This window comes from Podarcis filfolensis, assembly GCF_964270895.1.
Source record: "Podarcis filfolensis genome assembly, chromosome: 6".
In the NCBI taxonomy this organism is placed as follows: Eukaryota; Metazoa; Chordata; class Lepidosauria; order Squamata; family Lacertidae; genus Podarcis; species Podarcis filfolensis.
In genome coordinates, this window is record NC_139609.1 from 24,359,878 (window position 1) to 24,385,457 (window position 25,580).

Sequence of the window (25,580 nt, forward strand, 5' to 3'; positions counted from 1 at the left end):
AAATCCAATTATCGATGAGATTTAAGTTTCATCAGCCAAACACTATTTCTCATGGAAGATCATTTTGAGCCCCTCTGCTTCATTTTAACCTTTTTTTTTAAAAAAAGAACAAAACAAAACACAAACCTAGATGACAGGACTTCCAGAAGCTGATATGGAGCTCAAGACCTGAACATTTAAAAGAGATGGCAAACATTCCACAGGCTTATGAGGTCTTAAACAAAAATAAAAAAAATACAGTGACATGTTTGTTTGTTTCTCCCTTCCGTACACATTTTCTCCCCTTATTTTTTCCTCCTCCTTCCCACCCTGCTCCCCCCTTTGTTTTAGTGCCAGCAATAGTGTGGCACCCTTCCCCTCCAACCAAAGAGGTGAGCAGGCAAACAGGCAGCTGTCTTCAGAGCTGGTAGCAAACTTGTTCAGTAGATCCATCCATCGGGGTGCATAGGAGTGGCATAGTTGGCATGTTCCACCCTCAAGATCAAGCAAAATCATCTCTGCAACAAGTTCAGCTTCCCAAGCCTAGGAAATTAAGTCCTTTCCTAGGCTCAGTCCTCCTTCCATTTCGCATCTTAGGAGATACCACTATACTGCAGGGCTTTCCAGGTAGTGTTCTTTACTCTTTTCTACCTTTTGAAATCTGTTTTCATTTAAAAAAACAACAACAACCAATGTGCGTGAAGAGAAGTGTATTTGGGGCATCTCCACTGTTCATCTTTCTGCAATTCGTTTTATCAAGGTTGTACCCCATGCTAACTGTGACATGTTTTATGGTCCATTTATGGAACAAAAGCTGTAACTTCCGGATAAACAGAAACATGACATTTGTTTCCCTCCTTCTTCTTCACTGTGTATTGCCAGGTTTACCTCATGTATAGCCTTTTATAATATCCTTAACGAGTTAAACGACTACGCGGGACAGAGAGAAGTAGTAGCAGAAGAACTGGGACATAGGGTATATGGAGAACTGATGAGATATTCCCATGAACTCAAAACAGAAAGGAAAATGGTAAATCACGAGGGGTTCACGATTGTAGAATTTATGCGATTATTCTTTTCACTGTTCTCAAGGTCTCGTCTGTTCGACCAACTCTTCTTCGGTGTAGTAGTGGTGCACAAATTTGAGTTGCATGGTTTTTTCCATACTTCTGTGACAAGAGAACAGTGTACCACAAAAGCACGCATGCTTCTGAACCAAATGAAAGGCCGCCCAATTTAATAAAGCATTGCTTGCTATGTTATCTTTCAGAATGTTAGTGTTTGTGCAGTGCATTCCTCCAGGTGCCTGCAAGCCAGTCGCACTGCAGCGCATTAAGGAATAACGGCTTGTCCCTTACTTGGGTGTGTTTTAGGATTGCAGCCTTTTTTTTTTACTTCGATTGTATGCCTCCTCAGGTGTTATGGAGAGTCGGAATACAAATGACTGAAATAAATAACTTTGTGTTTTTGATTCTGTGGACAACTGTTGTCTGTTGTAAAGGCATTTAAAGTACAGTCGTACCTTGGTTCTGGAATGCCTTGCGACTTGAACGTTTTGGCTCCCGAACGCCGCAAACCCGGAAGTGAATATTGCAGTTTGCAAACCTTTTTTGGAAGCCAAACGTCTGACGCAGCTTCCGATTGAGTGCAAGAAGCTCCTGCAGCCAATCGGAAGCTGAGCCTTGGTTTTTTAACCTATCTGGAAGTTGAACGGACTTCCAGAACGGATTCCGGTTGAGAACCAAGGTACGACTGTATCTTTTAATTCTCACATATTGGTCTGAGAATTAAAACGTGTGTCACAGCCCAGAGCCATGCATTTAAGGGAGCTGCACGTGCATTCGCTGGTCTTTGCCACTGTACGCCAAGTTATTTTTATTCAGATTATAAAGTCATGAGCCTGGGCCCTTGTAGATTTGAATGTTGCTGTCTGGTGCTTGGAACATTTTAGGTGCTTTTAGAATAAAATGCTAACCAATGATACTGTTATGAAGATGCTGTTGAGTTTTAATAGCTTGACCCCATCAGGCACAGGAGATGCGGTATCAAAAACTAAAAGACAAAGCCCCAACTGCACTCATGGTGCAGTTTTCTTGTGCACATTTATAATGTCACCATAGAAATAAGGTAATATTTTCAAGTAGAACTGATGTTTGTCCAATTGTTTCACTTTAACAAAATGGGTGGAAATCCAGTTCCTTCTGCTGTATTTCAGTAGATTGGAGAGCAGTGGAAAGTGTGGAACGTTTTTCTTTTGGAGGAAGCAATGTGCATTGTGGTTTGCTAAAACAGGTTTGTTTCCTCCATGCAGTAGTGAGGAGAAAATAAACAGACCAAAGTAGGTTTACTTTGAGGTGCAAACTAGGCCACTGTTGTTGTTTGGGTTTCTTTAGTACACACAAGTAAAAGACTGTAAATACCATATCACATTTTCAAAGAAAAAGAAATTAAAACCCTCTCGTTCGTAATTTCGCAGCACCTTCAAGAGGGTCGAAAGGCTCAGCAGTATCTTGACATGTGTTGGAAGCAGATGGATAATGTAAGTTTTCTTCTCTCTTCTCGCCCCTATCTTTTCCTGTTTACTTTTAGGATTACAAAGTTTGGTGGGCAATTGTTCAAGAAATTAACTGAAGATTAGCTTTGTTATCATTGTTATCTTTGTTAAATAGACTAGATAGATTGCTCTGTTTGCAGAGATTATTACAGCTCATAACTTCTCAGTGTGCAACCTATTACACAATTCAATGCGCAGTTCAACAGGAATTCTGCCTTCAAGGATTTACAGACTTCAACTATGTCAGAATTTATTGAAAATGCCTCCCAGCTCTATGATTCTTAACATGGTTGCTGAAATCAGCCCCCAGCACAGTAGAATGGAAGATCTAAATATATGTTGCTTTCGGGATCTTTTAAAAACAAGTGAGAATTTTGCAAGTGTCTTTTATTAGGCTTGAATTATAACTTCAGTGTTCATTTACTTTTTTGTTTGGCTTTGCATAAAAATCAAAATGAACTACGTAAGACAAAACCTCACTTTTGTTTAAAAGTTGTCAGTCATAGTATAATAGAAATTAGTGGGATTCCACCATATTAAATAGTTGAGTGAGAGCAAGTATATGAGTGTTTATATGGGTATACACATGTGAACTTTAGTGTGTCTTTTTATAGTATTTTGTAAAACAACAACAACATGATGATGTTACCATTGCAGAGTAAAAAGAAGTTTGAGAGAGAGTGCAGAGAAGCAGAAAAAGCACAGCAATGTTTTGAGAGACTGGACAATGATACTAATGCCACTAAAGCAGATGTTGAAAAGGTAAATATTATTATTATTATTATTATTATTATTATTATTATTATTATTATATTCCTATTACGGTATTTGCATTTTTTCAAATAATGCTATCTTTTTAAAACTTAATGTACCAGCCAAGGGGACAGTGAATCAGTGGCTGCATTCAGACATCATGTTTTGTTATTCTCCAAAGGTTCGGAGGATCAGGAACAAATTCTGTGTGTACGTGTCCCAACACCACCACCTTCATAGGGCCTAGTTTATTAGAACGGTTTCTCATTTGATCAAGTCATGGTTTGCTGTTACATCTGAATTGCCAGAGCGTGGTTTGTGCAATCTCTTCAAACCAGAATCGCAAGCCACAGTTTGCTCTTGGTTTGCCGTTCTGTTTTGGAGGGTTTGCCAAAGCCATAATTTGCCGATTCAGAAGTAGCAGAGAACTGTGGCTTGATCGACCAGGACGTTTTGTCCAGTGGAAGTTGCAGTTTTCTGGATGGTATCATCTTGGTTGCCACTGGTGAAAAGAAAACTTTAGTGGCTGAAATAGGAACTTTCAGCAATATGGGGTTGTGTGCCATATTTGTTGAAATGAATGGAATTGTACAAGTAATGTTGGTGAGACAATCACATATTGTCTCTCTTTCTATACGTGTACATGGCAGTTCCTTATTTTTGGTCATTTTAAAATGTTTTGTTTGAGAATAGCATGGAGAGATGTACATGCCCAGCTTAAAAGATGCTTTTCTCTAAATAAGAACAAGCTACTACAAATGTTTTGGAGTGGTTATGAATGTTTATAAAGAGAAGTTTATATACCTTAGGTTGTATTCAAAGTCCTGTGGTTCCTCCAATCCACTGAAGCATATTTGGGTACAACACAGGGCATACACAGGGGAACAAAAGGTGGAAAAGTCATTCCGCTCATGCATTTATATAGTTGAATACTGTCTACTGATCCTGCAAATGCTAATGTAAGGTAAAGGATACAAGGGCATCTCCAGGGCTCATGAAAGGTGGTGGCATTTCACTTACAATGACCATGTTGCTAAGTAAGATTTTGTTTAAGCAGAAGACTTCCAGAAAACACTGTCATTGAACTGTCTCTTATTAGGCAAAGCAGCAATTAAATCTCCGTACACACATGGCTGATGAGAACAAAAATGAATATGCTGCCCAGCTGCAAAATTTCAATGGTGAACAGCACAAGCATTTCTACATTGTCATTCCTCAAATCTATAAGGTGAGCTTTAGATCTAAATTTTGTTTCAATCTTTATTTATTGCATTCTACTGGGTGCCCAAAGTACTTTACAATTTTAAATATATGGAGGGGAAAACATTATTTAAACTGCTAAAAGTGTGACAGTGACTTCTAAGCTCATTCCCACTGCTTCTCATCACATGATTTCTAGGCACAGGTCAGAAATGTTTTCCTTTTGTTCCTTCGCTTTCCCCAGGAAAACCCACTGTTTAGTGCTGAATCAAAACAAACATCAGTCTGAAGAAAACTCGATTGACGTTTGTTCCCATTCAGTGCTAAACAGCCACTTTTCCTGGGGAAAGTGGCAGGAAAAACCTTTTGGACCCATGCTTAGATTTGAGATGGTTTGAGAACACTGCTGTAAACATAAAAATTATAAATGTTTTATCAACACCTTACATAGTTCTGCTTTAATCCTTCACTGTTAATTTACATTAAACTATGGTTATACAATATTTGAAAAGATATTTACAGTAGCATATCATTTGTCTTGCTTCCTGACATTCCCTGTTGTTTTTAAATGAAGTAGATTATTGATTTCCATTCATTTGCTGTTCCTGTATACTTATTTTTAACTTTGCAGTATTCAGTTGCTCCCACAACTCCTGGTTCTAATTTCCTTGGCACTTAAAATTCTTGCCATTGCTAAAATATGTAGTACTTTTGTTTGATATATTTGTGGAACAAAGCAACCATGCAGATAAGAAAATAAATCCTTTATTAAGTTACTATAGTCCCAAAATCATTCACCTTCTGGTACTTCCACTGCAAATGATGAATATCACCTTTTCTTTCTACACAAAACTAGCAATTACTTTCTCTGGTTTTCTTCATCATTTTGAACTTCCATGGTGACTGTGGCCATATTATCATTATACACCTTTAGGCGCCAGGCAAAAACGTTCCTTTTTAACCTGGCCTTTGGTTGATCTTACTGACATCCAACACCCTTTTAGAATATGGCTTTTGGAGGTGGGGGTTATTGGGTTATTGCTTTTGGTTTGATTTTATATGTTGTGGTCTTGTTGTGAACTGCCCTGAAACCTCTGGGTATGTTGTTGTTGTTTAGTTGTGTAGTTGTGTCCGACTCTTCGTGACCCCATGGACCAGAGCACACCAGGCACTCCTGTCTTCCACTGCCTCCCGCAGTTTAGTCAAACTCATGCTGGTAGCTTTGAGAACACTATCCAACCATCTTGTCCTCTGTCATCCCCTTCTCCTTGTGCCCTCCATCTTTCCCAACATCAGGGTCTTTTCCAGGGAGTCTTCTCTTCTCATGAGGTGGCCAAAGTATTGGAGCCTCAGCTTCAGGATCTGTCCTTCCAGTGAGCACTCAGCACTGATTTCATTAAGAATGGTTAGGTTTGATCTTCTTGCAGTCCATGGGACTCTCAAGAGTCTCCTCCAGCACCATAATTCAAAAGCATCAATTCTTCGGCGATCAGCCTTCTTTATGGTCCAGCTCTCACATCCATACGGTGGTGTATAAGTTGAATAAATAATAGTGGCATAGATTGCAGCTATGGAGAATGTTACCCAAAACAAGTAAGCAAACAAAAAACAACGCATACATCATCTGGCCCGTACATCTCTAAGCATGTATCATTGTTTTTTAAAATGAGTTTGTATGTTTTGTGGAACTTGTGTTCCTTTTAAAAGCAAAAAAGCCTTCACAGCTACCTTTTTGCAAGCCAAAGTTTCTCATTCCTTATATTAATTTTTTAACTCGGTTTCCCTCTGTTTATCCTTCGCTTACGTTGCAATCTGTTCAAGGGTGTTCTCATTTGATGAACCAATAGAAAAACTGTTTGTATTAATCTGCACCCAGCCTGATATATGCCACTTACCCAAACATTGAACTTCCCTAGTTGTGTCCCATATTAAACATTCCTTCACTAATATTATGCTAAAGGGGAAATTTCTGATGCTAGCACTTCTTTTTAAATCTATCCCAGGTTTTTAAACATGTGCCAATAACATAATTGTATCTGTTACAACAGTTTTTCCTAGTACTTCCATTCATAATAAATTCTTTACTGTGGTATTCATTGCTGTCTCTTCCATTGGTCTATATAATAAGAGTTTTTGTTCCTAAACAAAAGGACTCCAGCTCTACAATAGCTCCATTAAATCCCCCTCTTTCTATGCCTTACAGCTTACATTTTTAGGTTCCTTAGCTCTTTTTAACATTCCATATAAATACATTGTTTCTGCCATTCTTGAATAATTTGGCCTGAGATTTTGGAGCAGGAAATTTTGGCAGTGCACAGACTTTTATTGTGTTGGTTCTCCCCAATAAAGACAGTTTCAGGTTTTCCCCATCTTCATATCTGTTTCATTAGCATTATGTAATTAAGTTCACACAGATCCTCTAGATGTTTTCTTTAGCATTGGGTTATTGGCAAGGGAAGTATAATGTTTGCTGAGGGGCACCTACACCCTTGTGCAAATTAATTGAAACAAACAATGTAGTTTACTGTACAAAACTCACGTATACCTGTACAAAACTCACATATACATACATTAGTAACGGATATGACCTCCGCTATTTTTAAGCAACATTTGAACATGGTTTGGCATGGAGTCTACTAGTTTTGAACAGTCACTGTTGATTTTCAGATCTCTGTACCACACTTGAATCAGAGCCTGAATGAGCTTCTCCATAGTCATACAGTCTGCAGCACGGAGGCGACTTTTGCATATAGCCCACAAAATTCTCAATGGGATTACATCTGGGGAATTCCCTGGCCAATCAAATACCTGTATTTGCTGCTCTGTCATGAATTTCTTCACCACTTTCAACGTGTGACAGGGGGCTAGGTCCTGCTGCAGTATCCCAGTATCGTCAAGATACCTCTTTTCCAGCTCTGGAATAGCACTCTTTCGTAGAACCTCAATATATTGTGGCGTGCGCGTCATTCCTTCTATTGGCTGCAGGCTTCCGACACCATAATGATCAACTGATTTTTCGTGTTTGTTTTAAGTACAGGATTACAAGTAAGATAGAAAACATACTTTGTTTCAATTAATTTGCACAAGGGCATACATTGTAGCAGATGGGGCATCAAGTGGCTGAAAGAAGTTACCTCTTCTGAGCTCCCCCCCCCCAAAAAAAAACCCAACAACCCTGAGTAGCTACGTCAATGTGCTCTCACACCTGGTGGTTTTGTTGTTAAATGCCAGGTTAGAGAATGATATTCCTTGCCAAGAAACCTATTTGCCTGGCAGCCAGATGTGAGCTACAACTCCTCGTGTTGGGCCAGAGAGACAGAACTGCTTGTGGTGGTCTTGCAAGACTTCAGGGACCATACCTGGTCCGCCTCAACTGCTCTAGCTCAGCACTTCATGGTCACCGTGACAAACATGGAGCTGTCTCAATGTATTGTGGGGCCAACACATATAAGTCATCCCCTCGGTCTGGTTTTTGCAATGGAGCAGATGAGGTAGCTGTCAGGGGAAAGTCTGCATAGGATTGCAGCCTCTGGTTTCTTTCTGAGGTTCTTAACCACATCCCCCAATTATTTTGGGTTTTTTCTTCATCATGTTTAATACAATACCAGCAAGCCCATTGCAAATGAACAAAATTCCACTGGAAGGCTATCGTAACATTTACAAGGAAATACTCTGAAGGAAAATCATGTTTGCTTCATAAACATGAGCAAATTTTCAACAAAATATTTGTTACAAGATAATATAGAAGCTGCAGCAGTAAAGTCTGCATTCCGTACATGTAAAAACGAGCCTTTTATTTATGATGTAAAATGAATCTTCTATAGATGACAGGTAGTTAAAACAACATAAAACATTTATAAACAATAGTTTTTCTCAAGCATAAAAAGAAATAAGTAAATGAATGAATCTATTACTAACTCACTATGAAACTGAAAGTGGGAGCTTTTCATTGCCTTGCAGATGCTAAAGAGGGAAGGGAGCCCTGGTCTTATTTTCCTAACAGGAAACCGTGGTTAGGTTAACCTAACCATGGGTTCAGTTAAAATGAACTTTGGTACACTCCTATGTCACACCAAGCCTAGGTAAAGGTTCTTTATTAAAGAATCTGGTACAGGAAAGCAAACTCAGCAAATTGGTGATGCTTTAAACAAAATTGGGAGGAAATGTAGCCCAAATACACAAGTATCTGTGTAGTGCTGTATTGTCATAAGAATACTCAGGCTTTTTCTTTATAATTGTAGCATCTTCAGGAAATGGATGAACGAAGAACCATCAAACTTAGCGAATGTTATAAGGGGTTTGCAGATTCTGAGCGCAGAGTTATCCCAATAGTCTCGAAATGTTTAGAAGGAATGACTGCTGCGGCAAAATCGGTTGATGAACGCAGGGTAAGTTGACTTTATTTTGTAGGATTCAGATTATCAGTGTAGAACTTATTGCTTTGGAAGTAAATCTAACTAATTGTGGGTCTGCTCATGTCCTACCACAACTAGGCAAGGAATTAGTCTGATCAAGCCTATGAAACTTGTTTTCCATGAAGCCAAACGAACAGAGGGTTTATCAAGTCTCTTGTGTGCCATAACTCTCTGGCAGACAGCTTTGTTGGGTCATGAGACCTAGTGCAAGTAATTGTGGAAAGGAGTCTGTGTTTTATTCAGACTTTTTTTTATTTTACCCATTCTCTCTTTAACCTCTCTCCCTCTTCCTCTTATTAATTTATGATGCCCGAATAATAGATTACTTTATTGATTATAGATTACTGTTGATTATACAAGTCTATTCTTGCAGACTTTGTTGTTAATCTTGAGATGAAATTTCTTCAACGGTCTGAGTAATCCCAGGGTTTGGGACTTCACCTTGGCAGCTTATGCATTTCCTGGATGGAGGTACAGTGGTGCCTCGGGTTTCAAACACCTCAGGTTACAAACACTTCGGTTTACAGACTCCGCCCAGAAATAGTACCTCGGGTTAAGAACTTTACCTTAGGATGAGAACAGAAATCACATGCTGGCAGCACGGCGGCAGCGGGAGGCCCCGTTAGCTAAAGTGGTACCTCAGGTTAAGAATGGACCTCCGGAATGAATTAAGTTCGTAACCAGGGGTACCACTGTATATACAAAAGTTTCATTTCGGATGTGATGGGATGTGAAGGAGCGGGATGCTCAGGGCACAAGCATTGTTTGTTCTCTCTGCAAATGCCCTGTAAATGCCCTGTAGATGATAGTCTGCAATTTCCCCTCTGTAAACGGACTTAATTCTTTCTGGAAGATCAGTAATTTCTCCTGCTGTTTTAAGTTACTCATTTTTCATCTGCTGCATTGGTAATAATATCATTTCAGTTAAGCCATCAGCTCTCTTAAGTAATCATTTTTTTTAATAAACATTGCATCTCTCCCATCAAGGACTCTCAAATAGTAATAGACTCCTTCAAGTCTGGTTTTGAACCTCCTGGAGACTTTCCATTTGAAGATTACAGTCAGCACATTTACAGGACTGTTTCTGACGGAACAATCAGTACACCAAAGCAAGAAGGGGTGAAAATCGATGCAAAAACCACCGTGGGCAAGGCTAAGGGCAAGCTGTGGCTTTTTGGAAAGAAACCAAAGGTACAACTTTTAAAATATATTTCACATGAGAACACACTCAGGATTTGTGGTTAAGGGATCAAATGTAGTCCTTTGGATCAAAATAATGTTGTTTTGACCTTATATAATTTTGAAAGACAGTTTGCATTGCCCCAACTGTCCATTTAGGAACTTGGTTTTGGTATTATATGTCTGTTTTGCTCCACCTCAGCTATAGTATTCTAGCAGCACAGGAAACCAGTACAACTGGGGTAGCAAAATGCCGCACAGTAACTTAGCTGCTGGCTTTGCTGGAGCAATTACAACAGTAGTTAGTGACCAGGAACTGCAAACTCCTGGTAACATGTTCCACCAATACTCAAGCGCAGGTCTTGCGAAGGAGCCTGCTGCAACTATTTTGACCAGTAATAGCATCCTCTGTGGCTTGTGTATCCTCTGTATATGTTGGAGTTTTGCTATTGTGTTGAAACTGGAGGGAGATCAGATCAGTTGATTCTGATGGGTGTGTCAATCATCTCTTTAACATCAGAGATTCAGCCGCCTTCTGGCTGTGGTCCATTTAATTGTTTTAGGTGCTGGAGGAACTTGCATCCTGCCTGCAATGTGCAATTTTAGAAACCGATGTTTCCGTTCGAAGTGCATGGTTTTGGCAGGTCAGTTTAAAGATATTCAAAGGCACTTGAAGGTTAAAGCAAAGCAGGTGATATATTGCTTTGGACATAATGAAAGAATAATGATGTGAAGGCAAATTGCACCTTACCTTTGTAGAAGTTCTTAGTATAGAGAGCAACAAATAACATAAGCAATATTCTTTTTTAAAAACAACAACACTGATTAAAATTTCATGCAGTGTGTGAAAAAATTGTGTAGAACACATGAGAACGGAATAACCTTCCTTTTCCAGCTGTGCAGTACATCTCCATTACCTTATGAATGCCGTTCCTTAAGTCTTCCTTTCTGCCCATACGATTTGAGGATATAAGAATTTTAACATTAGAACACTTAGAATAAATTTTACTGGGGTGCTTTTTTTTTGTAGGGGATATGTTTTAATTCTTTCAAAAAGTTCCTAGATGTAAAACAAACAAATCTTAAAGCCTGTTATCTTTCAGCAATGTGTGTTATCTGAAGGGTGGTTCTTGGTGGTGTTTCGAAACTCGCATGTAAAAGGACATTTTAAACCATTTTAACATCGTAACTAAATAGTCACCCTCTCTTACTTTTTAAATTTCTTACTGTGTTGTATATTTCTGATGGTGAAAACAGCAGAGAGCCTAGTGACATCTTAAAGACCCAACACATTTATTTGTTATGTCTTCAGCTTTCTGATTATAATATCTGATGGTGGTTGTTATGGGGTGGGGGGAGGCCGGCTGGGACCGATGGTCTGCTTCTGTATTGAAAGGGGGGGCGGGGAGACAGAATTTTCAGTTCAATGTTTGCCTTATCTGTTCCTTTCTTTATTTCCGCATCAGCCTCAGTCCCCTCCCCTTACCCCTACTAGTTTATACACGTCCAGTACTTCTAATGGTTCCCAGTATCCCTTATGCTCGATTGAACAAGTCCATTATTGCATGAGTGAGATAAAAACAGGGAAGCCCAGAATTTCTTCTTTCAGAAGCCTCAAAAGAGGGGTAAGTTTTATGACGGGTTTTAGGTGCATGATAGTGCTATGAGCAGTGTGCTTGTGGTGTGTGGCTTTTCCCAGTCTTCTCCACCCTCATCATAAGGCTGAAGATCCTATCAGAGGTCATTGTGCTTTGCAGCTCCTTGTTCAAAATAGCTGGCTCTTCGAAGGGTGCTGGGTCCGCGTTCTCACAATTTTCTCATTCGCAGCCATGAGTGTGTTTAATGCATAATATGTTTGGGGGAAGGAGAAGCCAGGCCATTTTAAAGAACAGAACAATAATTAGTTTGCTCTTTTTTCTAATGATAATAATAATAATTTTATTATTTACACCCCTCCCATCTGTCAGGGTTTCCCCAGCCACTCTGGGCGGCTTACAGCTTGTCTAAAAACATCAAGTGTTAAAAGCCTCCTGATATAGGGCTGCCTTCTAACATCGGTACGTGGATTTCATCAACACATTGTCAATTTATTTGCAAGCTGCCAATTCCAGAAAAAGCACACACTATAAGAGCAGCTTACAATTGGATGAAGAGCAACAGCGTATCACAAAATCAACATTCGCAGTCACCGTTGCATAATAATAGCGATAATTAACACTACCTAGCAAATGTATCGGTGTAAGTTTTAATCTTTTTTTTAACCAGAAATAATAATAAAAATTAAATAAATAACAAAAAGCATATACAGACCACAAATGTAACAGCGTCATTCCTCTCTCAGCAAAACCAGTAAGGGGCCAGATGAACTTTGAAAAGTTTCATTCTGTTCCTAAATGCCACAGCCATTAACTGCTAAATCCACTAAAAGGTAGCTCGGACCTTTTGAAATTTCTATAATATTTGTTCTTTCTTGTAGTCTGTGCAGCAGAGCTCAGGCGCAAGGCAGAAACCACAGGGTTATTTTTCCTTATCTTTTATGAACTGGCCCCCTAGTGGGCATTTGAGTTCAGTTCTTTCCTAGTCAACATTCTGCACATGCACCCACTGACAATGCCCCATTATCAGAGCATATGGTTTGTTTGTTTTTTAAAAAAAGGATGTTAGTAAATGGCTCAAATTGTTAATTTAACCAGTATGTTAAGGCATCTTCTGCGAGTCTCTGCAGGCCGTTTCATCTCGTAGATGACAGATTGCATCGGCCGACTTAAAACACAGTTTATTGGGGAAAGTATTTCAGAAAAGTAAGCCAGTTTAACTGATAGGAGTACATATACCTAAAATGTTTTTTTTTTTAATTTATTTCAATGTAGTATGAATTTTCATGCAATGTACTTTGACTTAAAACATTTAATTTAGATTTGTTTTCTTGGGGGCTTCGGGTGGTTTTCGTTGGTTTTGTTTTTGGTTAAACTGCATTCCATTCCTGGATAACTGCTAAATGCCACTTTTTGAGAAGAATCAAGGAAGTATACTTAACTAATTTATACTGGCATATTCTGCAAAGTAGCATTTGTTCTAGGGATCAAGTGACTGCCAAACATTGATGATTATGTCGTGATAAATGAACCAGCAGTAACTCCTTAGGTCTATAAAATACCGTCTTTTGTATATGAGAAACTGATTTTTTTTGGCTGTTGATAATCAGAAGCTGAATGCATTTGCCAATATACAAATATGCAAATAAAAATTATAATTAGGAAAAAAAACAGCAATTGATTGCAGTTTAATACTTTATACCAGTCTTAGCTGGGGCATGTTGTTCTAGAGAAGCAGATCATAGTCCATAGATATCCCAAGCAATGACGGTTAATGATTAGAGGAGTTCTCTCTGTTATGGGAAGGCAGTTCCTTAACTTGTGGGTTTTAAGTTGGAGCACCACAGCATGGTAACTTCTCTTTTCAGCAGTTTGATCTGTGCTCCTAAAGATTTTAACTCTACACCCCAGAATTCTTAATTCTGCATTTGCAATATATTCCCTTTATCAGGAAGTTTTAAATGTTTGATGCTTTATGATGTTTTATATATTCTGCAAGCCGGCCAGAGTGGCTGGGGAAACCCAGCCAGATGGACGGGGTATTAAAAAATTAATATTACAATTATTATTATTATTATTATTATTATTGCAAAAATTGAGAGTTGCTTATATTTTATTACATTTCCATACCTTGTTATGTGCTCAAAATTCAGAGTTTTGGATACGTTTTTGGTAAGGGAGAAAGTAACTTTGGCAAGGGTTATTTTTGTTGGTAAGGAAGAAGTGGAGACAGCTGGAGTTAATATGTTTTCAGGGTGTCCTCACAATCCATGGAACTGGACATTTAGCCAGGTTCTGCACTAATATTAGATCTTATGCTCAAATTGCACATCCATAGACATGCAAATGCGCACAGGCCAAGCCATGCTCAGGACACAGAACATGTGTTCATGATCAGGACCATTCTTAGCATAATAACTTGTTAGCACAGTAGCAGAATCTGATCCTCAATGAGCTGCTTTGGAAGTTGGCTGAAAATGCTCCTGTTGCACTTGTTCTTCCTTTCTCCTATCGATTGATCCTGCTGGATATATTTGCAATTATGTGTTACTATTTCTTTATTATAGACGAGGAAGTGGCTACCAATTCTTTTTAGCATAGTCATGGAAAATTAAAAGGTGATGGGATTGAAATTACCGTATTTTTTTGCTGTATAAGACTCACTTTTTCCCTCCTAAAAAGTAAGGAGAAATGTGTGTGCGTCTTATGGAGCGAATGCAGGCTGTGCAGCTATCCCAGAAGCCAGAACAGCAAGAGGGATTGCTGCTTTCGTTGCGCAGTGATCCCTCTTGCTGTTCTGGCTTCTGGGATTCAGAATATTTTTTTGTTTTTTTTGTTTTCCGCCTCCAAAAACTAGGTGCGTCTTGTGGTTTGGTGCATCTTATAGAGCGAAAAATATGGTAAATTTTATTTCAACATTTTCTCATCACGTTGTAAATTTGATCAAATTACTATCAGCAGTTACTAGCCTGTCACGTTGCATCCCTTGAAATACGCAACCAAATCTTTTTTTCCTTTGGTTTAAAGGAACAAGTTCAGGCCAGAGGTGCCTTGTGAAGTGCACACGTATTATCTCTCACTAGTTCCCTGCCAGAATCTGCAAATAGAGATTTTGGTGTGAATGCTATTGGCTGGAAAATCTTATAGGGAAAAACAAGTAGACCTGGAGGCCATTTGTAATTTAGCTAACCTCTTACAAAATCCCTGGAATTTAGGGGTGTGACTGAGCACATATAGAAAACCCAAGGTTCAGTCCTTAGGGATTTCTAGCTAAGAACTCTTTTTCTACAGCTCCAGTGGATTCGAATTAAAAGAAAGGAGATTCCAACTAAACATTAGGAAGGACCTTCTGACAATGAGAGCTGCTTGACAGTCGAATGGACTCCATCAGAAGGTGGTGGACTCTCCTTCCTTTGAGGTTTTTAAGCACAGGTTCAGTAGCCATCTATCACAGATGAGAATCCTGCATTCCAGGGGATTGTTTCTGTTCTCGATAGGTGCCTGCTACATCATGCTCACCAGTCTTTAAAATTCCCATAAGCAAGCCTGCTGTTTGGCAATAATTAAAATGGGATTAGATTAGTTCTTCATGTAAGCAGTCAGGCTATTGTCTTGAACCAATGGCTGCACTGCACACGTAGAGCACCAGTTTGTGAGGGCTGGAGCTCTGCTATCTTCCAGTGACTTGTAATATCTGAGCAGGTATAAAAGAGGTTCCTTGATATAAGGTAAAGGTAAAGGGACCCCTGACCATTAGGTCCAGTTGTGGCCAACTCTGGGGTTGCGGCGCTCATCTTGCTTCATTGGCTGAGGGAGCCGGTGTACAGCTTCCCTGTCATGTGGCCAGCGTGACTAAGCCACTTCTGGCGAACCAGAGCAGCGCACGGAAACGCCGTTTACCTTCCCGCCGGAGCGGTACCTATTTATCTACTTGCACTTTGACGTGCTTTCGAACTGCTAGGTTGGCAGGAGCAGGGACCGAGCAATGGGAGCTCACCCCGTCACAGGGATTTGAACCACCGACCTTCTGATCAGCAAGTCCTAGGCTCTGTGGTTTAACCCACAGCGCCACCCGCATCCCTATCTGAGCAGGTATAAAAGGGGTTCCTTGATATAGAAGAGCATAAATAGGCACTGCATGTTAAACAGAAGATGTTACTATCACGCAAGTTGTGTACTGTGTTCCAGCTATTTCTCTTGGTGTAATTTACTATTCATGCTATATAAGCAAAATAATGGATGGAAAGCTTCTGTTCATTCCTTGCTCTTGCTGCCATCTGTGCCCTCCAAAAAGCCTCTCTTAGGGGATCAGGCATCAGGCTTCTACAAGGGGAAGTGGGGAGGATAATTGCTGCAATTTGGTCTTGATTTCCTGTCACTTCTTCCTCGCCCCGCAACTCCATGCCTTGCCTACGATATTCAAGATGGTCCTCCAAAATTCCAGTGAGACCTTACTGCAGGAGGAAGAAGAGGGTGGGATACTTTCGTTCTAGGACCTTTCTTAAGTTATCTTAGGATCCAATCCATAGTTTTGCTGGTAGGGGCTAAATTTGTCAAAGCCTCCCAATCAATCAATCAATCAATCTTTATTACGGTCAGAGACCAGACAGCAAAGCCTCCCCACTTTCTAGTACATTAGTGTTTTAACGGGCTTTTTAAAAGGCTTTTAAAAGGAAAAAGAAAAATATTAGTAGAAGTCGCAAGTGAGATGGTTTATGGATAACCTGAGAAGCAAAGTATTTCAACTTCTTCTGCCTGCATAAAATATTACTCTAGACACTGGAACATCATAAACTCTTAAACTGCTCTCTGCTTCATCCATCAGGAGTCCCATCCAGCAGCAGCTGGGCATACAGAAAAGAAATGAAAACTAATGAAATCTTCATGGGCATTTAAGTCTGAATTGTTGACATTGTCCACCCAAATGTAATAATAAATACAGCTGTAGGCCTTGTTTTTTATTTAATACAAAAGAGCAGAGGGAAATGTAGCAGATGTCATTTGGTAGAAATCACGACATGACACACAAAGCTAGATATGATGGATAAATATTTTTATTGTTTGTTTATTACTTCTTTTTTTAAAGGAAAATTTCCAAATGTTTACACATGGGAACTTTTAGTGCTTCAGTTTGCCAGTGAGACAAAAAAATACTGCAAGTGTTGGTTTGGATATTGGCCGCAGTTGTGAGCTACTTTTGTTTGGAACTTAATAATTCTCTCATGCGCTCTCTCTCTCTCTCTCTCTCTCTCACACACACACACACACACAGGGTCTCATAATTGACCCAAGTTGTAGCCAAATGAACAAATAGTGTGCTTGATTTCTGTTATCTTTCTACCCTTTGGGGGAGGGGAAAAAATTGAAATTGGGCAGATCACACGTTTCTATGCACAAAGCTACTCCTTTTCTTCCCTCATCCTCATAAGCTAATCACCAGATTCAGAAAACCAGTTTAAGTGTGCAGTCATGATGACTTTTTAAATGAGCAATCCTGTATACCACACAGCAACCTATACCACAAGACTCAATTGTAATCATGGTGTGATCCATGAACTTTCCTAATCACAATGACTTAACATTTCATCCAGTTTTGCCAAACAGTAACTTCCAAGGATAATTGCTAGGATAGAGAGCAATCCCAGCCATGTTTTCTACTGAGTCCTGGGATCCCAAGTCTAAAGATTTGTATCGGTGCATCACTTACAGCAGCATTTGCAAAACTGATACCCTCCAGATGTTTTGGAGTACAGTTCTCATCAGCACCAGCCACTAAGGCCATGCTGTCTGGGGCTGATTATAGTTATAGTCTGAAACATCTGGGAGGCACTAGATAGGCAAAGATTACCCTACAATGTTTAGTGCATTTGGTCTACAGCTCTGCCGTATGGTCATATTATGTGGTACACCCTCTTAGTCACAAGCATGTAGTTGCTCCAAATTCTGAGACTGGGTTCCAATGTATATTTTGGGTTGCCCAAAGGCTTATGCCTTGGTTGTGGCTTTCTTTCATCGCGGCACAAAAGGGTGCTGTTTTGCGGGGAAACCTCCAAATGCTGCTTGGATAGATAGAACATATTGCCCAGAATTTTGAGCCTTGGCTTTTCATCACTCTGTATGGTCCAAAGCAGTTTTCACAATTGATTGTTTCACAGTTCCTTGTTCTAACCCATATTTCAAGCATCCTTAAGTGGAGTCCTTTATAAAGTCATTGGCATTTTCTGTTCTCACATCATAATACAAGGTTGCTAATTAAGAACCTTAATAGGAAGGCTTTTCCCAGTGCTTTTCAGCAAAATTGGATACTTCCAGAATAAGATAAGAAGCCATCTGTTCTTTTTAAAAAAATATCATGCCCCAGAATCAATCTGTGTATGTCTTTGTACCCTTTCCCCATTTTTACTGGTGATTTAGAAATGATACGTTTCGTAATGCTTGAGTATATAATAGAGTATACACAGTCATATGTAGAATTATAGACTATTACTCTATAATAGCCTCCAGTAATAAATATTTTTATCTAGAATCACTTTGATTAGAAAGTGTTGAAGATTTTTCACATGGGCTTTTGGGAAATAGTCTTCCAGTTATTTAGTTGCAGAAGTGTTGCTTCCTCTAACTATTAATTTGAGCCTTACCGGTAACTTGAATCTGTTTTTGAGCAAGGATGATGGAAGTCCTCTGATTGCCTAATAGGATGGACTTCTTTGGCCACGACATTTCTTTACATCAGCCATATCCACTTTAGTGACGTTGTGTTGACCAGCCAGCTACGTGCCCAAAAAGATTAAACCTAACTGTGGAAACTAGGAAAAACTGGGTTTCAGAACATCGTAAAGTGTTGCTGTTTTGCTCCCGGAGCTTCGCTAAACAAGACTCTGTTTACAGTAAACCAGGTCATTGCCATTGTCAAACGCTTCTGCTTTGTGTAGTGTTCCTGTGTGCTTTGTTGTCGTTTCCTTCAATGTAGAAATACGTTAAAGAGATAATAGTTCAACAAGATTATACTGTATTGCACCTTTTCAAGCCATAGGCCGTCACCCCATGACTTGAATTGTGGCTGCCTTTCCATTCTGCAGTGCCTTAGACAAAAGTTAAAATGTTGGGAACTTTATGGGGTTCTATTAATTAAGTTTAAAATATCACACACAAAATCTTGTGCATCAAGCCCCACTGGGGATTATTCCCAAATGAATATGCAAAGGATTGGGCTGTAAAAGACACAGATATATTTTCCTAAATAATGCTTGGTAGCATGAAAATAATACCCTGTTTCTTTCTGTTTTCAACTGTACCGGTCAGTGGTCTGTGAAGACGGTAAGGCCTGTGTGCTGTAAACTTCGTAACAACAGCATGAAAGTAGCTTATTGAAATCGTGTCCATCTCATAGTTGCTTTGAGTGAATTGGTATTCAAATGCGTATTCTTAGTAACTCTTTGTCTCATTATCCATTTGTGCTTGGTGTGAACAAAATAGACTCCTGACATTGCACAGAGGAAAGGAATTCAACCAATAGGCAAGGATGTACTCCTGTTTTGCCTCCATAAAATGAGAGTGATACCTACTCAATCCAGAGCTTCCTTTTCCTACAAGGTGCTTGTGAATGAGGCCTACAAGGGAGTCAGTCATGTGCATGCCTGGAGCTATACTATCTGAGTTATATTTTAAAAACATTTCATTTAGTCCATAACTGATAACGATGGTAATTATCGCAATACCGTTCCTGAAAGTCTTTGTTGAAGACAGCAGAACCTGATCCCCCCCCCCAACCCACTTAACACATTCTCTTACACATGCAAAGTAGATGGATTTTCATGGCCAGGTAATAACAAATGAATGTGCTAAGCGGTCATCTTCTGAGTAGACCCACTGACTTAACTTAAATCCATGGATTTCAACAGCCATACTCTATTGTGGCTTAGCCAGATATCACTCACTATTATTAGGACTTGGTCAAAACTGCTGTTGAAAACTTTTAGCCAATGATGGTGGTTTGTTTAAAATGAAGTCGCCTGGCTGTTTACAACAATCAGCGCTATTTAACAATAAATGAAAATAAAGTAATTAAATAGATTACAATTATTCTGATTAGTGTAAAAAGTCAAACTTTTCTTCTGAGCTTAAGTTGTATTGATCACAGGAGAAGCATACCTCAAAGCTTTCCTAGTTTCTCTGATGTGTATGGCATTGTTCATTGATCATACTGTTACATAACTTCTTTATCCTTATTTGTGAAATCAGCAATTTTATATAACTAAATTCTACAATTTAGTTAAGTGTTCATAGTAGGTGTGGCAGACAGAATCGGGAGAGGAGGATTCGAGATATTGTTCTGTTTCCTTTGGTAAAGGAGGCATGAAACATAAATAAGATGCCTATATTTATCCCAGTACTTAATATTTACATATAGATTCATATTTTTAATTGTGTTTAGTACAAAATAATTTCTGTGGCAGGAAGCTCGTGGCAAATTTTGCTGCTTTATTGCAGACAGTTCCATTTTATTTCAAATAAGGTTTGAAGGTAGAATTATGGCAAAAGTACAATGGAAATGAACAGTTAAGGGGTTAAGTTCCATTGATTCTCATGGAAATTAGAAATGCCTATTTTTTGCGAGATTGTTTCCATAGTTTCTCCTTTGTGTATATTGAGTGAGGCCTTTATTAAGCTTAAAAATAAAAGACAATTATGTGAGAGCAAAAGTTATCTCTTATAAACTACCTTGAGCGACACAAACCTAAAATCCCTAATGCAGCTCATTGTTCTTAATTAGAACAACTTAATATAATACACAATGCATGATAATTTTATAGTTTTGCATTTAAAATCATGATTTATGTAGGAGCTGTTTAGCACAGGTTCAACACACAGAGCAATGCTTTTAAAAGGAAGGCTTACATTTCTGCTGAAAAGGAGATTAGTATGAGATTTTGGAGGGAAAATTAACTTAATAGGCCTTATTGTTTTACAGCCCTTTGAAACAGATTCTCTGAGCAGATGGCAAACCGTAAACACAAACAGACTTTTGAATTCTTGTTTAGCTTGTAATTACTGGTTGGTGCTATAGTTAACTTATTAAATGTGCTCAAGTAGGTGCATTTGTGAGCCTTTTCATTGAAACACCCTGTTTGTAGCTCAGAACTTGTTAATTATAGTCCAAACCAACTAATGTTGGATGTAGTAGGAACCTTTTGCATTGACTTTGGTGGAAGCAACTTTACAAGACTTTGGTAAATTGGAGGTAAATCGTCACATTTGCTTCTGAGCAAATGTCTGCATTGATATTTGGCAGATTTTAGCAAGAGAAATCTTAGTTGGCCTATTCAGTGCTTTCTTCTTCTTCTAGAAAAATAGGTGCTGGTACGTACCATGAAATTGTTACAGTAAGTGCCATACTTTTTAACAACAAAAAGAGGTGCCAGTACTGCGAATCCTTGAGTACCCCCTGGAAAAACAAACAAGCACGATGGGCCTATTTCTAGTGAATATCAGTAATAATTCTTAGCTGTATTCTGAACCAAGTGGTAAAGGGAATAAGTTAACTTCTGATCCATCAGATTTCCATGTAGACTTCATGCTACTTTTGATATATCCTGTGGTTAGAGGATAGATAGAGGGAATAAACTTGGATATAGTATGAAGATGCTGTGATGGCTACCACAAGATGTAGCGATGGGTACCAACTTAGATGGCTTTAAAAGGATTAGAGAAATCTGTGGATGGCAAACTGCCAGTGGATGGCTGAGCACTGCCTCTCATCTTGGAGATGGGATGCCAGTGATTGGGGAGAGTCTTCAAAGTAAGCTCCAAGTGGCAAAGCAGCTTCTCTCTCCTCCAGATTTCAGTGTGATGGAAGAGAAGCTCTGGGAGGTTGGCCTGTCGCCATAGCAAGCTTGGAGAATGGATTTGTGGAGTGTTCTCAACAGGATAAAGAGTTGCGTGCAACTGGGAAACCTAATAATGTATTCTGCTGTTTCTAAATTGCAGAGCACTTTGTTGTCACCATGTTTGCCTATTTTAACGCCATTGAAAATGAGTTAAAACCACAGTTTGGCAAAACCAACTTAAGAAATGGAGTATTATAGGCTTGGTTCTGCTACAAGGCCTGCTTCCCTCCTTGCAGCCTCTCCCCGGTGCCGATTTCTGCTCCCTTATCATCACAATTCCCCAGCAAAGAGATTAACAATCATTACTCCTAACCAGGATTTCCCTTATTGCAGAGTCAGGTGCCCATTTTAAAACTGACATTTCAGATCCCTGGGTTAAGCAGTGCTGAAAAGTTTTAACTTGGATGCCAGTTAACTTTTTAGCTGCTGTTCAGGTGAAAGGGAACTTGCTTTCACTGGGGAGGAAAACCTCAGGATGGCTTTCAGTTAGCAGGGATCCAGCACTTCATCTGTGCAAAGGAAATGCATTTTTTTAAAATGTATGTTGTGGCAAAAGGTTTAAGGAATCCAAGCCACCTCTAGGAATGATGTCTCCTCCCAAAGAATTTTCAGAATTTGAATAGATCTATGGGATACTACCCTGAGACAGCCATCCCTGCACTTAATGTGCACAGTTCAGGGATGTTTTCAGATCTGTTTAATAAGATTTTGCTTAAACCTCTGGGTATGCAATGTAAGCCACTTAATAAAATCCCTATTGCTAGTACTTTGTTGTTGTTGTTTAGTTGTTTAGTCGTTTAGTCGTGTCTGACTCTTCGTGACCCCATGGACCAGAGCACGCCAGGCACTCCTGTCTTCCACTGCTTCCCGCAGTTTGGTCACACTCATGTTAGAGCTTCTGTAACACAGTCCAACCATCTCATCCTCTGTCGTCCCCTTCTCCTTGTGCCCTCCATCTTTCCCAACATCAGGGTCTTTTCCAGGGAGTCTTCTCTTCTCATGAGGTGGCCAAAGTACTGGAGCCTCAGCTTCAGGATCTGTCCTTCCAGTGAGCACTCAGCACTGATTTCATTAAGAATGGATAGGTTTGATATTCTTGTAGTCCATGGGACTCTCAAGAGTCTCCTCCAGCACCATAATTCAAAAGCATCAATTCTTCGGCGATCAGCTTTCTTTATGGTCCAACTCTCACTTCCATACATCACTACAGTGGTATCTCACGTTACAGATGCTTCAGGGTACAGACTCCGCTAACCCAGAAATATTACCTCAGGTTAAGAACTTGGCTTCAGGATGAGAACAGAAATCACACGACGACGATGGGGGGGCGGCGGGAGGCCCCATTTGCTAAAGTGGAACCTCAGGTTAAGAATAGTTTCAGATTAAGAACGAACCTCCAGAACAAATTAAGTTCTTAACCTGAGGTACCACTGTACTGGGAAAACCATAGCTTTAACTATACAGACCTTTGTTGGCAAGGTGATGTCTCTACTTTTTAAGATGCTGTCTACGTTTGACATTGCTTTTCTCCCAAGAAGCAGGCATCTTTTAATTTCATGACTGCTGTCACCATCTGCAGTGATCATGGAGCCCAAGAAAGTAAAATCACTCACTGCCTCCATTTCTTCCCCTTCTATTTGCCAGGAGGTGATGAGACAGAAGAACATTATTATGCCATCTTTTAATACCTCTTTGGATATTCACAGCCTGTTTCCTCCCCATCCATTGTTTTCCATCCCCAAGTTCCTTACGGGTTCTCTTAATTAAATTTTGACTTCTCTCTGGGACGAGGCTGGCTTGACATTTAGAAGCCCATATAGATCTGTAGAAAATCTCCTGAACTGGGAATTTGGCAGCTCTAATAATGTTCAGATCCAATAATTTTGTGCTCTGCTAGTACTTTTGGGCAACAATAGTTTCATGTTGTCCCAGTAAGCTCCCTGTTGAGAACACCATGTTGGATATTTCTGGCATCGCTGCTCCTTATGACATTGATTACGTCGCATTACTTGTTGGGAAAGGGGTTTCCGTGTTCCAGAACTTCCTCCCTTCCTATTGGAAAAATTGGTGAATAATCTGTGGGGATCGTCTTCAGTGGTGGGGAGGAGCAATGTGAGTAAGCTTTATCAGGGTTTGAGGTTCTACGGGAGCCTGGGCCGATTTAAGTTACTTTTTACGTGGTTATCAGCCACGTTTTACATCTCCTAATGCAACTTCTTCATGATTTGGTTTTTTAAAAACTGCCCAAATTCCCTGTAATTCCCAGTTTGGTTCTGACTGCCCTTTTTATTAACAATAGAAAATCCCAAGGCAATCTATGGAACTTGGCAATGAAAATGTTGCTCTGTTAAAATCTTAATAATTTGGAAATGTGTCTGTCAAAAATCATGACTACACCGAGAGTCTTGCCGCACTTCAAATTCATTGTGGCTTGTGATTTTGAGGGGTAGGTGTCTTATCAGAAGCAGTAATGTTTGTTACAAGAGGCTAAACATGGCTACCTTTACCATAATTTATCCTAAACCTGTCTAGTCTTGCAACTGCTTGTTCCATAATGACCAGAGGTTTTCCAGCAGTGTCACCAATTGAGCCTACGCTCCCCTCATTCAGGCATTTGAAATATTTTGCAGGGTTCCCCCCTCTAAATTAAAGATCCTTTTTTCATTTTGGTTCACTAGTATATTTCCACACACACCCCTTCCGAGTCTATAACCTCTGAAATGGATTTGCTTTCCCTTCAAGATTATTTAACACATGGAAGAACTGTTTATAATCTGTAACATCTTGAAAATCTCAGATTGAGCAAAAAAAGGGGGGGAATCACAGACCATCAAGAAAATAAATCCGTCTGATGTGTTCTCCCCCCCCCCCCCCCGGAGCTATGCTTTGCAGCATTGTGGTGTTTAAAAATCAGTTCTTCATCCAGTGAGGAAGTGCTGTTGGTTATGTGTGAGGTGCCAGCAGAAATGTGAATAGCTGCACTTTCTGAGGGTTGTATTTTCACTTGGTTTCAGGGCCCGGCTCAAGAAGATTTCAGCCACCTGCCTCCAGAACAAAGGCGGAAAAAACTGCAGCAGCGAATTGATGAACTTAACAGAGAACTACAAAAAGAGACAGATCAGAAGTAATTTTGCTTATCTGTTATTGTATCTTGACCTTATCTTTACTGCTCTTTTCCTAGGCATCAAGATGTCTCTTCTGCAAACATCAGTTTGTCTTTAACTTTCTCACTGTTGCTCATAATTCCTCTCAAAACTTCCTCTCAAGTTTTGGGGTTGTCCTGAGTGTTAAGAAATTGTACTGCTTTCTCTTCCTCCCTCCTCAGTTTCATTGTTGCAAGGAAATTTTTTTTCTAATTTGATATACTTCTTTTTCTTTCTACAGAGATGCGCTCATCAAAATGAAAGATGTATACGAGAAGAACCCGCAAATGGGTGATCCGAGCAGTCTTCAGCCAAAGCTGGCTGAAACTATGAGCAACATGGACCGCCTTCGAATGGAAATTCACAAGAATGAGGTTAAAATCTATTAAGACATTTCGAAAGGAGGCTGGTGTAAGATTTCAGATGCCTCTAGATAAAGCATTCTCCAAAAAATCCCAGAAGGGTATTCATAATGTGGGGGGAATCCTGGTTGCTGTTGCACTCCATCCGTTTACAACAACTGCCACTTTAAAGCCACCTGGCTTTAATGTTTCCAATTTAGTTAACAAGGAGAGATTTGTAAAAATCCTATGGCAGTCCTTGCCTGTACCTTTAGAGATGTTCGAGCCCTGAAACAAGAAGCATGTAGCTATTCTCTATAGAACCAAATAGCTAGAAGAGCACTGGTTTGAAAATATTTTTGCAGATTCGGTTTTTCAGTATCTGTGGTACCACAGAGCTGACGAATCGTGCACTTATGGGTATGGATTGGGAGACTTCCTGAACAGATGAGTGAGTTAAGATAAACTGAAGAATTTTTAATATAGTACTGGCGTGTGGTACTTGTGTATACCCATCAACTGCCCCCCCCCAAA

The 25,580-nt window shown here is 39.6% G+C and overlaps 1 protein-coding gene across 3 annotated transcripts in view; it reads left to right on the forward strand.

Moving 5' to 3' along the window:
- Positions 1-25,580, forward strand: part of FNBP1L (formin binding protein 1 like) — a 74,999-nt gene that overhangs the window by 40,175 nt on the left and 9,244 nt on the right. For 2 of the 3 annotated variants that reach the window (XM_083620668.1, XM_083620669.1), the window contains exons 4-11: positions 862-1,009; positions 2,456-2,518; positions 3,191-3,295; positions 4,386-4,514; positions 8,728-8,874; positions 9,889-10,092; positions 24,577-24,686; positions 24,947-25,079. In XM_083620668.1, coding sequence (XP_083476794.1) covers positions 862-1,009; positions 2,456-2,518; positions 3,191-3,295; positions 4,386-4,514; positions 8,728-8,874; positions 9,889-10,092; positions 24,577-24,686; positions 24,947-25,079 — 1,039 coding nt within the window. Of the gene's footprint in view, positions 1-861; positions 1,010-2,455; positions 2,519-3,190; positions 3,296-4,385; positions 4,515-8,727; positions 8,875-9,888; positions 10,093-11,546; positions 11,706-18,977; positions 18,993-24,576; positions 24,687-24,946; positions 25,080-25,580 lie in introns of all 3 variants that reach the window. The other variant, XM_083620667.1, reaches the window with a different exon arrangement.